The sequence below is a fragment of the Microtus ochrogaster genome, linkage group LG4 (assembly GCF_000317375.1).
Source record: "Microtus ochrogaster isolate Prairie Vole_2 linkage group LG4, MicOch1.0, whole genome shotgun sequence".
In the NCBI taxonomy this organism is placed as follows: Eukaryota; Metazoa; Chordata; class Mammalia; order Rodentia; family Cricetidae; genus Microtus; species Microtus ochrogaster.
Genome location: NC_022030.1, coordinates 36,964,036 through 36,980,443, shown reverse-complemented (window position 1 = coordinate 36,980,443; position 16,408 = coordinate 36,964,036). Strand labels below are relative to the sequence as shown.

Sequence of the window (16,408 nt, the reverse complement as noted above, 5' to 3'; positions counted from 1 at the left end):
TCCCATCTGACAGCTGCAATGGCATGCCCACTATATTTTCAGATATGACAGCTACGGCCACTTTTTGTGCTGTGAAACTGAGCTCCTCAGCTAATGAAATTGAGATCAAAGATTCATTCTCAGTTGGTTTCCATAAAGATCATCTTCTACCTCTAGAAATTTGTCTTTAGTCAGATTTAAAACAGTGACCTGAAGTTCAAAGTCAATATTCTTTGAGCTGCCTAGGCCCATATCTTTGAGATAGTAGATTTCATAAAATGAAATTATACTGACACTTTGGTAACCTGACTAGATCTTTCAAGTTTTGCTATTTGTTCTCTTCCTTTTTCCCTTACTCTAATGAAGCTGAATTCTCTTTACCTGGACATTGTCTGAACAGGAGCAAACACCGAAGTTGTCAACAGCTTCTCCACTCGTGTTCCACTTTCCCAGACTGTCTCTTTTAAAACACTGTCTGCAAATTAAAGTGATACCAAAGTGAGATACACGTGTGTTTTCATATGCATGTTCTCATGTTGTGGGGACTATACGCATAAGTAGTTGGTGTTGAATTCAGGTATGTAGACCCAGGTATGATCAACTGATGTTTCTTAAGTTGATTATGCATTGCAATGGTGTTTTTGACCTGGCCTTTAGTGAGGGTGAGGGTTACAGGACAGCATCAATTGACTAAACAGAGTTGAAGTCGGTGAATTTTCTCACTGTGGCAGGTCAGGGTTTGGTACTCCCTTTGTTCATTTTGTGCTTCTCATCTTGTCTGCTGATGCACTAAAGTCAGGTTAATAAATGTTTTGTGTTAGCTTGATAGTTTAAACAAGATATGCCAGAAGTAGAGTCAGGAGCCTTGCATTTGAAATTACCTATGTGTTGTAAATTCTAGACCTCCTTAGACATATATATGAGTCCCTATGGCCCCTAGTTTCTTCGTCTGTGAAGAGAGTAATGGGGCTGGAGATGGTTTAGTGGTTAAGATAACTTGCTGCTCTTGCCAATGGCCTTGGTTTGGTTCCCAGCATCTACATTAAATTCTCATATCACCTGTAACTCCATTTCGATTGCATCCAACACCCCCTTCTGGCCTCTGTGGGCACAAGGTGTACATGTGGTGCACAGATATACATGCAGGTGCTCACGCATATACATAAAAGAAAAGTAAGTGAATCTTTTAAAAAAACAATAAAATGCGATTAACAGCATGATTCTAATGTTATAATTGTAAAATGTATGAATATAAGAGAAACAAATACATGAGGAATCTAATGTTCATCATTATGGTAGAATATTGCCAAAGAATGAATGAAAACAGACTTTCTATCAAGATATTATCCTTTTTCAGCAAAATCACACACACGTACCTCATGCGTTCGCACACACTCACACAAACTAGAATGCTGGAAAGAGGGGGGAAGGAGAACAACTCACGAGGCATTGGTGTTCAGACACACGTTGTCGATGCCAGGGAAGTTCCACAGTGCTGAGACCAAGGCATCTGTGCTTGGATCAAAATTCCTGCAGGACCAAGCGACATGGACCCATCACTAAACTTACATTCACTCATAACTTTAAGACATGAATGATGCTGTCTACAAGACTCCTTTCTGCTCTGCTTTTCGATGTCCCCCTCCCTCCCTTTCTACTTCTCCGCCTCCCCCATTCTCCCCCCTTTCTCTTTGTTTGGGTGTGAACTCAAAGTCTCCACACATGCCAGCCATGAGTAGAGGTATATCCATCCAATAGGTGTGAAGATCTGTGAAAGATGCAGGGATTCCTGCCCTGGTGTTCTCCTATGATGGGAATTTAGCAATGACATATGATTAAAGCCTAACCATTGAAAGGAAACATCTACTCTATTTATATATACATGTAAATCCTCTTAAGAACCTATTTTTTAGGGATATAAGTAGCATGTTTCCTTAGCAGAATTAAGCACTGGAGTTTTCTTCACTCAGATTCTTTCTGGATTCACTGTGGAAACAATCTTATCAGAAAGTAACTCACGCATAGAAGGCTGTCTGTTCAGAGGTCCCATAGATGGATGGAGAGATCAGAATCTCGGGGTAACTGTTGCTGGAATCTCTCAGTGTGCCCAGGCCCATGGCAGTGGCTACAAAGACGATGGGGAGGATGACCTGAGCAATGAGACCCTTCCAGTTCCTGCGGGTGTGGTGGAACCTCTTGATGAGAATAGCCATTATCTTCTTCAGTAGCAGCCCAAAGCCATCCAGCTTCTCAGTTCTTGTCAGGACTTTGTCTGAGTAAGGACAAGGGATTTGATGGGGTTCCAAGTAACCACAAACCATAAAAGAAGAATGACATCATGTTGTAGCATGGGATAAAATTCTGATTTTAATATTCAGACTGAAGGTTCAGCAATCCATTCCTAATATTGCTGTAAATCAAGGAACCACTATATGTGTGCCTCATATATAGCTGAATATGAGTGCTATGAAAATTATGACTTGTTACCACCAATTATAATACATATGTGTAGTAATTTTACATGGAGAAGTTAAAGATTCAGAATTCTATAAATGAACCCTGTTCCCTACTCCAAAGTCTCAAGGCAGGCTCAATATGAAATTAATAATTTTGAATATATATAAAATAGTCTTATCAAGGTTGAATTGAAATAGTATAAATAAAACATCAGTTTAATGTAAGAACTGGTTCCTACTGTAGCAGATACTGTTAGTTCTGTTGCCTCTACTTCTAACATGAAGTCCAATGAACTCACTCTAAAGGCCAGAAAAGGGAACTCTCATTCCACCACGTACTCATTCCACTCTCATTAGATAGTTGGAATGACTATGGCCTTTTGAGACGCTGCCTTTGGCACTAGAGCCTCCAGAAAAAAATCATTGAAACTTATCTACTCATCACCCCACTACAGAATGCTTTCCAAGACATGAGAAAATTGCCATCGCCTTTTGAGAACCAGGGAAGCCATGGTGGCTCCGGCTGCAACGTGGGGCTTTTAGGTCTAACCACGGCATCAGCTTTCCTCCAGAGCTGATTCGAGTCAACCTGCCACCACCTGTTTTCACACGTGATAAGACAATGGCATTCGTCAGCCCTGTGTACGCTTAAAATTCTCCATCACAAATCACGCAGCACAAAAATCATGATCTTCATTTAGCTGATAAGGAAAAATACAAAGCTGCTTAATTTAAAATGAATTCCAATTAAGCAGGGCGAACGAGCTTAAATGCAAACTCATATCTCTGCAAAAGGGAATTGGACAAGGAGCTGCATATTTTGAGTTAATTAGTATTCTCTTCTGTTTCTTGAGAAATTACATGTGGATGACTTACAGGTGTATCAAAACGGAGTAAATGTGCTTCCTGAAAGATAATGTCAATGAGTGGAACGTTCCGAATGAAGAATAATTTGGAATTATGAGAAAAAGGCAGAGGCAAATATACAGAAGCAGATGACCACTTTCCAATCAAAGCCCTCAATTTCTCAGACTCCACAGTCATACTTGCCAGCAGCAGACAAATGGGAAGTGTGACAGAAGACAGATGAGTCAGATTCTAGGAGTACACAAACATCAGAGATGATCTTCCCTGACTTGCAGACACCAGCAAATGTGTAATTAAAAATTCTGCTCCTAGAGATGGCACCCACTTTAAGCAAACTGTTGAAATGACTGTTCCATAATTCATGTATCATTTTACTACATGCTTCCTTAAGTAAATCATGCTGGCGGGGTATAAATTAACTGTCAGAAAGAGACCTAGTGACAATAAAAGCGACTTTTAAAAGAACTCAACTCCTCAAAGTTGTGTCAAAATGTGATTTTTCAAACACATCCTATGTGAAGAGCTGAAGGCGAAGCATTTTAATACAGACATTAACCTTCAGGTCAGACCAACTCAAAGACTTGGTCCCAAACAAAGCATTTCCTTGACCCCTGAGTGAATCAGAGTTGGACGGAGATAGACACCTTGCCTAGTGAGAGATGATTCAAAACAAAACAAAAAACCCAACAGCTCCATTTTAGATGACTTTGCTCGACACGCGTGAACCTAATGATAGTTTCTGATAAGACAGCCACGCCCATTCCTGCACAGCCCTGATTTCAGGAAGAACCGTAACCTGTGAAGCACACTTCTGAAGTTACGGAGAGCAAGTACACTCCCATAATCACTTCTGATGAGCAGAGAGCACCCCCTCACCACCTGTCAAGGGATTTCCCACGCTCACCTTACTTTCATGGTCATTTCACTTTTGAAAGGGAGAATTTGACCCGACACCATGGATATTTTGTGTATTGAAAGGATGCTTTATATGTTAGGATTATTAATTTAAAAGAAACTTTAAAGTTGAGTTTTAAAGGAGAGTCAAAATCTGTGCCTCTATTTTCTCAGTTACCGTCTATGAAAGGTAAGAAAAGGATGCGCATTGGGTCTGTACCATCTCTGTCTGTGAAGTTGCTACTGCTCACAGACAAGTCATCAGGGGTTGAGGTGCCATTGGCACTGGGGTTCCCAACTTTCCTCTGCGTTAGGTGTTCAAGACTCATATTGCCACTTTTTTGTGAATCTTTTGTCAAGTTCAGGAAGACCTAAAAATAGAAGCCAGATCACATGATTAACATAAGGAGTACACATCTCTTAGGGCCTTGATTTTAAATTATTACAACGTTTATTAAGACAACTATTTCCCAACCTACATTAAGGGGATATTTTTACATGTAAAAATGGTCATTCTCATATTTTGGATGTAAAATGTTGAAAACCATTTTCTCTTGGAAACCAATCTTCTGTTAGAATGGTATCGAGAATTTTAAATTTTTATGATTTTGTGACATATGTTTAAAAATACTTTTCCCTTTAGTTAGAAAAAAACCTTCATATATTTCTGTAAGGACAGAGAAAGTCATATGAGCACCAATAAATAAAGTAGTGGTGGAGGAAGTGGAGGTAGAGAGACAGCTCAGTCAGTATTGGGAGCTGGATTTCCATCCCTAGAACCCACAGAAGTCAGATTCACAATGTGCGGTTGCTATCTCAGCACCAGGAAGGTGAACATTGATGGATCTTTGGCTTTCAGAAAACAGCCAGTCTAGTTTACTTGCTGAGATCTAGGCCAATGAGTGACCTTGTCTCAAAAAGCAAAGTAGACAGCTCCAAAGAAATGGTTCTCGGGGCTGTCCAATGACAATTGTCGGCATGCGGACAGGAGTGGGTGTGAACTCCTGCACCTCCATGTACCTACACACAGAGAGATACACAGATAAAGTCCAGAGGTACAGCAGCTGCCTGTCTTGGGTTTGATTGCCAGCCCTTTAAATAACAAATAATAAGAAAGAAATGGAGCAAGCAGTAAGGAGCTGGCCACATACCTCTTCCACAGTGGTATCGGAAATGCCATAGCAGCCGATGTTGAGTTTACCCATGCCCTTGTCCAGTGCTCTCAGGAGTGACAGGTAAGCACCTGAGACCTTAGTGCTAAATGGGGGGAGCACGTACACAAGCTCTCCCCCGATATCCTCCTTGAGGTAGGCTTCCGGGAGGTGTGACTGGATCATTGCTGTCACTGACGCTGTGTCACAGATGGCACTTGTGTCAAGATTTGGACTCTGGGGACACAAAGGAAAGTTAAGCGGACTCTTCTGGGTCAGATAACACGCTGTCCTCCTAGCCATCCCTGCTCCACATGGGGATTTACAAGTCACTGTCCCCCCCAGCTGTATTCTTCCCCCACCACCCACCTTCCTCTTCCTTGCTTTAGTGCAATGTCAGCTCCACCCGCTACTGTACGCCAGACCATGGTGCACGCCCTCCTCAAAGTCTCTGCACTCAGAGGACCAACATGCCCCTTTCTCACACCAGCTCGAGCCAGTGGTTTAACTGACACTTCTTTCCCCATTCCTGGCTTTTTTCTGTCTAGATTTATAGGAATAAGTAATCCATGTAATTTATCATTTACTAACTGCTACCATGTTAAATAATTTACATATTGAGTATAGCACCTGAATTTTTCACATTCCATCAGACACAGAGTTCATGAAGCCAGACTACAGAGTTCATATCATGAATTCACAAGGCTTTCATACATCATGCAGTATAAAATCCCTTAATATATGAATTTCTAAATATAATGATGAATTTTGCTATTTTTTTTGTTTTTGAAGCTCAAGGATAATTTTGTTAGAGTTTAAAAGAAACTACAGTACAGATTAGATGAAAATGTCAGCCATCACTTGGAGGGGGATGGGAAAAATCATGCCCTTTTAGTTAGGCATGGCATAGAAATAGACAGCTTATTAAGGAAGAAAATTTTATTAAGAGACTCCTAATGGCTTACTACTATGCCCATAAGTCACTGCATGTCACAGGCCTTCTCTTAAAAACTTTGTACAGAAGATGCCTATTAGCAGAGACCCTCACCTGGTCAACATGCAGAAAATAAGAGACTATAGAATGCTCAATCATAGATGAAACATATGTATCATATCTTCCCCCAAAAGGCTCAGGGAACTTCAAGGAAGAGAGACAGAAAGATTGAAAGGGCCAGAGGTAGTGGATGACTTCAAGAAAACTGTTTTCTGGAAACAACAGGGCACATATGGACTCATAGTAGTTGGAACAACATGACAAGATTCTAGCTCCAGTCAATCACAGTCTCAGCATGGAGCTGGGTAGATGAGAACGGACTCTCCTCACCAGCAGAGAAGAAAATGGTGTTTACTGCCGGGAGAGTCGGTTTTGTTCAATGACGTGACCACTAGTAGGTTGGTGACACTCCTAGCAGGTCCCTGCTCCTCAAAGTTGTTGAGCATCACAAACTAGACTTGACTTGGGTGGATGTGGAGAAGGAAACCCAATCTGGGCAGCAGGAAGGTAAAAGACGAAGAGAGTGGGTGTCAGTTTGCGGATGATACGATCAAACTGCACCATATGAACTTCTCCAAGAATAATGTAAATATTGCTTATGAAAAAGAGTATAGCACTCATTGGGCCGAAGTAGGAGAGTAAATCTAAGGAAAGAGTCACCCAACCAAGCCTGGATTACTCTGTGTGTGTTGGAAGTCATGCCAAGACAAGTCAGATACAGAGTTTTCCAAAAGATGACCCAGTTTTCCTCTGCACTCTAACCCTGGTGTCCCCAAGAAAAGACATGGATTCATTTGTTTCCTCTAAGCCAAAATTTTAAATTCAAGTTTCTCTGCAGTCTGAAATGTTATGGGGAAAAAAGACTGGCGGACCATCATAATCTTTAGAAGGGCATCACTGATAGCACATGGGAAATTACCAGAAGTTCAGAAATTCTAGGGTGTCCGACAGTGACAGATACTCTTGAGACAGAAGAGACAAAAGCAGAAATCTGTTGTTTTTTAAGCAACACGCTTGCTGAGATTTAAGAACCACATAAGGGAATATATTGCTGAATTGTAGCAATGAGTCAAGTTGGATAGAACTGGTCTACACTTCCCAGAAATACTTAACTTATCACCCATGAGACAGTGCACTTCCCCTCTTACAGACCTTCTTCTTGGTGAGTGTGAGATGGTAGCCATCCCCAAAAGCTTCCTTGAGGTAAAATGGTGATCCACAGCATCGGAGCCCACCCTGTTCCAGGAAGGCGATGCGGTCACTCAACACCTCTGCCTCATCCAAGTGGTGTGTCGACAGAATGATTGTTCTGGCTTAAAAACACAGTTGAGGACATCATAGAGTGAAAAACGAGGATACAGGCTCCACGAGACAGAATTAGCAAGAGTAAATTCTGGGATTTCTGAGAGCAAGAGAGGTATTAGCTGAGGTGAGTGAATCTCCATAGCAATCAAGGGAAAATTCAGAAGGTTGCTGTTAGATCTACAGGAGGGTTCCTATATATAGGTTAGCAGCAAGCAGGTCCTTATTAAGCTTTAGAGCTAATGTCCATCATTTATATGCATCAGTAACTCTTTCACTTTTGTCAGGGTTTTGGTCCATTGTTTCAGTGTGCACTTCCTTCTCCTCTCCTTCTACCTCTCTTTCCTTCCTTCACTATGAAAACACAGCATTTTAAAGACTTTTTGAATATTCCTCTCTGATTGATCCACTCCAGGCTGATTACTTCTCTGCATCACACCCTGTTAGCACTTAGTCTGTTTTCAGTTTATTTTCATTTGTGTATGTTTGCTATTTCTAATTAGATTCCATGCTCCTCTAAGCAGACTTTGTAACTGCCGTTGAATCTACATGATCCCCCAAAGCACTAAGTTCCACTCACAGTGAGTACTAGATAGTTAATAACTAATTGACCCAGAAATCTCACCGAGAAATCTTAGGAAAAGAAAGAGCCCATCTCAACATTTGAGGGTATTGTATTATACACAGAAAAACGTCCACTGATTTTTGCATAACTTATGACTGCTCTGTGGAGAAGTTATGAAAAAATACTCATACCAGTTTTGTTCTTGGAAATGACATCCCATATACTTCGACGAGAACATGGGTCAACTCCAGTGGATGGTTCATCTAGAATCACAACCCTTGATCCACCAATGAGAGCTATGGATATGGACAATTTCCTCTTCATTCCTCCGGACAATGTTCCAACTCTTTTATGGCGATGGCTATACAGTCCAGTGTCTTTTAAAGTCCTTCAAAACAATTAATGGTGCTATTGTGTTAACTAATCAATGAGTATGTCTTTAATGATCAGTATAATACAGCACTGATAACACAAAATAGTTTATTATCATTTACCATCATATTATCATCATAAAAATGATTACTAAGAAAAAGCATATAGTTCATGCATTTGACAAATGGTTAGAACATTTTTCTCTTTAGTGGTAGATTATGTCATAAGTCCTAGAGAAAAGCAATGAACAGACAAAAAACTTGTTCATAAAGAAATTATGAATGCATGTGTCCAAAATGTGAAGAAAATCCATTAGCTAATCATAATCTCAAGAAAGTTTATAATATGCCAGGTGGTAATCGACATACAATTAATAAAATAAGAAACACAAGAGAAAGAGTGCCCAGAACAGACTGTTTTAGGACTGCATATATAATAGTCAATCTCACAAAAAGGGAGATGAGCAAAGACAGAAAAAGTAGTCACCTGGCCAAGAGTATGTCAAATGTCTCTCGGGAAGGGTGTGGTAGGTTGGTGAAGATCAAGGAGAAAGACTTGAGGGAGTCAGTTGTGTATAGTCAAGGCTGTGAGTACAGTTATGTTCACAGAGCAGAGTGAATAGAGAAGATGAAAGGAAATAGACACGAGATGGAGGACAGGTCATGCAGGGTCTGGTAGGCCTTGCTAATGACATTATGGAAAAGACCTTCAGATGATGTAGGAATGGCATTGTCTGATTTGCAGTTGACCAAGTAGAGAAATCTCTGACAGCTCCTTAATAAGAACAGATGAGATGGGGGAGAGCGAGTAGCTGGAAGTCAAGTTAAAAGGCTTTGGGGTGTAGTACCCCCATGTAGAAGTGAAACAAAGGACCAGGGCACATGCGAGGCCCTGGGGAAGAGTTGAACAATTGGTGTATAACCAGCTGGAGATGATAACATGCTAAGTATGTTACCAGATAAATAGAAAGCAAAGCAAATGTTCATGAGACAACATTTCCTAATGTTATTACCACCAGAGTTTGACCAGAAGGGTAAATATTCTTGGGAGAGGTTACCAAGCCATGCCCTTGTTTGTGGCTTAACTCACCTTTTAACCTCCTCGTGGAGCTGCTTTTTGGTCCAGTGAGGGACTTTGATGGAGCCGTATAAGAGGAGGTGCTCCTTGGTGGTGAGGTAACTGAACAAGACATCATGCTGCATGCAAACTCCCATGTTCTTTTGAACAGTGTTGAGGTCTGTCTTGATATCTTTTCCATATACAAAAATAGTACCTGCTGAGGCACCGAACAGCCCAGTCAGCATGGAGCTGGAAATGAAGATGGAATAAATTAGGTATGAACCAATCACTCAAACTAGATACCAAAACTAAATATATTTCATGCATTAGGAAAAAATGCTAGAGTGTGTCTCTTTAAGTAAAGGCAAGCTGTGAAACAAAAAGGGATAAGTGGGAGTGAAAAACTAAAAATGACTTTTAAGCTTTTGGTTATTTAGGGTGTTGTGTAAACGCTGCACGATGGTGGTGGTGGCAATAGCATTGGAACTGAGGATGCTTTTTAGTTGAAAGCACACTCTCCTTGAACATACTATGTTTCCTTGGGATACTATTTATAGCCTGGCAAACCTCCAGTTCATGTCTCCAGACTAGACTCTATCACTTAATCCCAAACTTGTCTTAAGAATCCAAGAGATGATGCTACATCTTCATAAGACATCATATAACCATGGTTCTCAATCTGTAGGGTCACATATCAGATATTTACTTTAGGAATCATAACAATAGCAAAATTACAGTTTTGAAGTAGCAACAAAATAATTTTATGGTTGGGGTCACCACAGCATGAGGAACTGTATTAAAGGGTCACAGCCTTAGGAACATTGAGAACCACTGTCTTAAAGGTCATTAGACCAATTATGATCTTAACTATGATACCATATCTTCTTGCCTCTTTCACTGAGTGAGAACTCATACACAGTTTCCCCACAACTGTATTTCAGAAGTCATGCTTACACCTTTTTGGTCTCTTGGGCCCGTAACTGCCAACATCTGCTACCACCAGGGGGCAGAAGGCATCGCCGCATGCCTGCTCATGAAATAACCTGGCCCTCTTCAGTCCCACTCTCTGTATTATGGCCAAAGCATTTCACCGAGAAAATGCTCAACACCTTTCAAGTGCTGAGTCAGTTGAGCAGTTACTTAGTAATCATCTCCTCCCGTCACTGTAACAAAATCTCCAGGAGCTCTAGAGAAGTTCTCTCCTGTCTCTCATAGTACTAAATAATGAATCAGGATAATAGCAATTCCTCATAACATCCACTGAAATACAGATAACATTATATATATATATATACACACACACACACATATATATATGTATATATATAACATGATATATATAACATGATATATATATATATAGTTTATATCTAGATCAATAAAATAGGGCATTCTCAGCCAAAATTAGTCTCTTCAAACACCTTTGCTATCTCTTTTCTCCCCTGCCTCTTATTTCCCATTGGGAAACTATGCTTTAGAAGTATTCGTTCTAAGTGTTGTGTTCCAGAAAGCCAACCTTGGCTTTTAACAGGTCATACTAATATACTAATAAGAGGCTGCATATCCAAACCTTCACTTGTCTCCAGTTATTTAGAAAGAAACATTGATGCCAGCATTTGAGATGTTGCTGGACTGGCTCAAGATAATTAAAAATAGAATGCAGAGCTTTCCTTGGGAAAGCGAGGCATTTCCTTAAGGGCTAAAATCCAGTGAGAGCTTAGCACTGACAGTGAGTATGTGAAGGTGGAGCCCTGGAGGCAAACAGGCAAGCAATAAAAATAACCTAGGCATCTTGGGATCCCAATCCTGTCTCTAGCTTGACACAGCATGGTCAGTAGAGAGAAAGAACAGTCCATATGCTGTTCCTGACCTTGACCTGTGTGAGATGTTGGTTTAAGTTTCTTTATGAATCAAGGCAAACGCTTCCTGTGATAGAGAAGATGGGGTGGTGTGTCCATACTAGGATGTGCAAGCTCAGACTTAAACCTGGCCTGGAGAGAAATACAAATAAAAGGGACAGACTGACAGATATAGTGGTATGGATCTGAGATAAGGGATCAACCTGAGAACACATGCGTGTCAAACAGAACAACACTAGTGAAGCTTCACCTGCAGCCCCTGTCTCAATATGCACACACTTAGAACCCTATGACAGTGCTTCTCTGCCTGGAGGTCTTGACCCTCTTTTTTGGGGGGGTCACATATCAGATATTCTAAATTCCAGATATTTGCTCCATGATTCTTGACAGCAACAAAATTACAGTTTTAAAGAAACAAGGAAACAATCTTAGGGTTGGGGTCTCCACAACATGAGAAACTGTTTTAAAGGTTGCAACATCAAGAAGGCTGAGAACCACTGATCTAAGACATGGCAAGAAAACTGACTGTTATTTGGAATTTGCACTGAATTAAAAATTTTAAGGCACATGGGATGGGACAGCACTAAGTCACACAAATAAGCTTGTCTCAGAGGCCTAAGATGGCCTTAGAGCTCACAGTTCGGAGCTTCTGGTTTACATTGCGTTCTCCCAAGGAAAAGCTGATCCATCCGGAAGACAGAATAGCTCTACTTTCTTCTTAGTTCAGGATCTCAGTTTATAAAAAGCTATCATTAATAATATCCTTCTTTGACATTTAGTTGAAAAGTAACATACATGGTTGTGGTTTTTCCAGCTCCATTTGGCCCCAGCAATGATGTAATGTGCCCTTCGTAAAAGTTCAGATTGAGGTTTTGAACAGCCATCTTTGAGCCATACATCTTTGTGACCCCATGAAGGGCAACTCCAACTTGGAGATCTTTAGGTTCAGGTTCAATGTTGGAGGGAAATGCACAGTCAGGACCTGGAGGGAAACCAAGAGGAGAGTTGGAAGCTCATCAGTAAGTAACGGAGCTGGGTTAGACTTTCCTTTGAAAATAGGAGATTATGTAAATATAATCTTTAAATTTAAAAAGGCCAGAAGCAACTGATTTATTATATTCTCTAGCTTCCTTCTGACCTGCTTATAGAATGAGCAAGAGTACGAAACCACATTCTCTAGGGTTTAGTATATTAGCCTTCTCTGTTGGAAAAAGCAGTTCCTGAATACAGTATTATAATTTTACAGTTTCTTTTTTTTTAAAAAAAATGATCGTAAATATTCAAAAGACAACCCAGAAGGTTTGCTCTCTGATTGGGAAGGATGACATCATTTTATGAAATAAATGTTTGCAAGATGTAGTTTTACAGTAACAGCGTTTCCTCGGATCTGTGGCTGATAGAATCCAGCTAATTTTCCTATCTATATCTTCTTCAGGCATCACCACCGTACCCCTTACAGAGGGCATCTTCTCAGATAGACAGTAACACTCACCCCATGCCAAGAGGCATGAGCTTTGTTCTATTTTTCTTAGCATCAGCTGTGGGTTATGCTACATTACCCATTTTTGTTTCTTGGTTACTCCTATGAATGGTAGCAGATGGCTAGAATAAGGGATGCAGGCTGTGGGCAAGGAACAAAATATTTCTCTGTGTGAGTCTAACTGGACCACAAAGGGATATCCCATTCTTGACTTAATTAGCAGCATATGCTAACCAACTGAGCTAATGAGCCCAGGAGAAGGCACAATTCAATGCCTGTAAGAGCGTAAACACATATGCGTAGACATACTCATGCATGACTAAAGGGATGATAATTTTATCATTTAAAGAAATGTAATCAAACCCACCAGCCATGCAGCTTTTGGTGCCGTTTCTCTTATAATGATGCATGCTACTGACTTACTGGTCTTATTGGCAGAAGGGTTGGTGTTCTGCATCATGATGTTGGTAAACATAAGGCCGTTGCTTTTCTCATGCTTCACCTCTGCACATCCAAATCGCTCTTTCCAATAAGAAGGAAGGATGGGGAAATACCATGGAGCTGCCATGCCATATGTCCCTGTATGCATGAGGGAGAAGGAAGTGAGATGGAACACTGTGAGTGGTTTAGGAAATTGCTTCATTGTAGAAGACTATACAAACTAAAGAGTGAGTTCAGTTTACAAAACAAGACCAAAAGATCATCTCTTTTTAAAACCCATGGCAGTGAAGTACAATTATACATTTACTCATTTTAAGTGTGCAGTGGATGGTTTTTGCTCACGTACTAATTCAAGCATCACCACAGTCCAGTGTTTAAACTCATTCTGCAACTCCACAGGGTTCTCACAGGGTCCCTTTGTATTCCACAGTCCTATTCCAAGTGCCAGAGAAGCACGGATAAGCTTTTTGTCTCAGGACAGTTTTAAAGTTTTAGTATACTGCTTTGAACTATTTAGTAGACTGTATTGAACTATTGGTGCATATGTGTTAGCTGACTTACAGTGATGAAAGCCAGAAGAAGGATTCATCTAGGGAACGCAGATTCCTACCTGGGAAGACATTCCTGACGTACCAGGCAATAAAGAAATAAATGAAAGAGTCAGCTAGAATTAGACAGCACAGCCAACCAAATGAGGTGGTATCGTCCTGCACAGGGGACTTGTACATATTTTCCCACTGAAGACCTAGAAATTGAACACAGCTATTTAATCCTCTTTGACACATATCACAGAGATAAAATTCTGTTAAAAGAAATTGAACCTACCCACGCCTTGTTCTTCATAGCGTGCGATATATTGACTTGCATAGCTAAACGCTGTTGGGGACAGCAGGCTCTGCGAAGAAAATGAACAGTGGTGACAGTGCCAGCAGATTTCACCTACAGGGTCTCCAAGTGCTTAAACTGTTAGATAGATAGAAAAAGCTTGAAGCTCATTCTCTAAGTCTATTTTAAAATACTAAAATCTCTTACCAAAAATACTGCAATGAGAGAGCGAGAAAGACAGATGAAAGACTAGAGAGAGCAGAGAGAAAAAGAGAGAGGCAATGAACTTGGAGAATGCTTTCTTAAGGTTCTAAAATATGTATTGAAGCTTATCAAATATTGCTCAGAAATTTGTAAGGTAGAAAATTTGAAGATTCAAATTAACTGACATCGGGGCCAGAAAATGCTTCTAAATTTATTTCAGGTGATAGAATTATGAATGAGACTACATTAAAATATTTATTGGTTGGATATTGATAATCACTACAAATTATAAATTTAAGTTTTAGAGTTAAAGTTATTCATCAAATCTATGTCTATGAACAGTAAAGCCTTAATATGAGGGGAAGTGCCTTTGCTTTTTGGATTTTAAATTCCGTCATATTATTCTTCAATTTAGTGTTTCTGAATTAGGAAAAGCAGAAGAAAAGATTCAAACTTGAGTACATGCTGTCAATAGATCCATCACTATTCCTTTAGGTTAGATTAGGCGTTACTCATGAAAACCAGAAGTACTTTTCATACATGAGAATGGCTCTAGCATGACACAAACTGAGATGTTTACGGATCTGAACCAGAGAAGACAGAATTCTCGTGATCTCTAACACATGGCAGGTAATACTTTAACTGATCAAGAACTGTATATAGCTTATCAGCATTACTAGTCATTTAGAGTCTGTGGGAAGATACGTTTCTAATTGGTCTACCAAATAGAAAGCGCTATCTTTAGAAGAGTTAAGTTAATTTTTCTATCACTTAATTTTTAATTATGTGAGTGAACTTTTGATTTGAAATTCTTTTCATGAACTAAGGGAGGGAGGCATTTATATCACGCAAGGGCACATTTCAACAGTTAACTTACCATGAATACTTTTATAACATAGCTCAACTCATCCTCAACTGTAACCAGAACAATGAATGGGAAAAAGGCGATGACGTAGATGAGGCTTCCAATGAGAGCTGCAATGTTGGTGTTATTGAAGAAAACACTGATGAGATAGCTCATGGCAATCACTGAGAAGCTGTAGTCCGAAAAGTACAGGAACAAAATGAAGCCATTTGTTTTGGGAAGTATATTGCCAAACTTGAGTATAACGATGAGGATCACAATAGTAACCAGTAAAAATCCAACACTTTCTATAAGCCAGGCAAAGAAATGGCTGCAGGAGTTCACGCCCATCATCTTCATGTACTAGAAGAAGAAGGGAGAGTTAGGTGCTTCTTTGGCTGATGAATTCCTAAGTGGCAATTACTTCTGTATGGTGACAAATGTTCAAGAGTCTCCCCATATGTAAAAATAAACATTTGAACAATGTATGTGAATTCTTTCTGATTGCTAAGACTTTGTACCAGATCCTCTTGAATTTTGAGTTCTCAGTGTGGCACCCCAACAGAGATAATGCTTCTGTTGGAGAAGAACTTTCTTGTGAATAAAAGCATACATTTCTATGACCAGTGTGATAACACAGGGTAGAGGCTCTTCATTGCAGACTTGATGACCTGGATTCGATACCAGATCTCAGATGATGACAAAAAACACAGACTCCTGAAAGTTGTCTTCTAATTTCAAATACATGTGAAATGGTACATACATGCCAGCTTTGTCTTTCTGTCTCTGCCTTTATCTCTGTCCAGTTTTTCTCTCTCATTCAGAAGATAGATAAATAACTGAGTATAGAACTCCTGCTTAGCTGTAGAGGTCTTCTGTTCAATCCCTATCAACACACACACACACACACACACACACACACACACACACACACACACACACACATCTGCACGCACATCTAACTTTGAAATTACCTAGCTAACTTCTCTAGATTAAAGATCTTCACAGCATGAAATTGACATTTGCTTAGGTATAAGTATTTTAGTCAGGGAAAAAGCCACCACAGTTTAACTTCAGTCCCAATGTAGAAACTGAAATAGTAAAAGTCCATATATT

At 40.0% G+C, this 16,408-nt stretch overlaps 1 protein-coding gene across 1 annotated transcript in view; it reads right to left on the bottom strand.

Annotated features, from left to right (window-relative positions):
- Abca12 (ATP binding cassette subfamily A member 12) overlaps positions 1–16,408 on the bottom strand; it is a 180,673-nt gene that overhangs the window by 29,794 nt on the left and 134,471 nt on the right. Inside the window, exons 24-36 of the mRNA XM_005361416.2 lie at positions 15,326–15,655; positions 14,245–14,314; positions 14,030–14,164; positions 13,402–13,557; positions 12,294–12,480; positions 9,670–9,888; positions 8,400–8,596; positions 7,494–7,654; positions 5,348–5,584; positions 4,417–4,567; positions 1,999–2,251; positions 1,423–1,509; positions 361–454 (exon numbers count right to left, since the gene is read on the bottom strand). Coding sequence (XP_005361473.1) covers positions 361–454; positions 1,423–1,509; positions 1,999–2,251; positions 4,417–4,567; positions 5,348–5,584; positions 7,494–7,654; positions 8,400–8,596; positions 9,670–9,888; positions 12,294–12,480; positions 13,402–13,557; positions 14,030–14,164; positions 14,245–14,314; positions 15,326–15,655 — 2,277 coding nt within the window. The remainder of the gene's footprint in view (positions 1–360; positions 455–1,422; positions 1,510–1,998; positions 2,252–4,416; positions 4,568–5,347; positions 5,585–7,493; positions 7,655–8,399; positions 8,597–9,669; positions 9,889–12,293; positions 12,481–13,401; positions 13,558–14,029; positions 14,165–14,244; positions 14,315–15,325; positions 15,656–16,408) is intronic.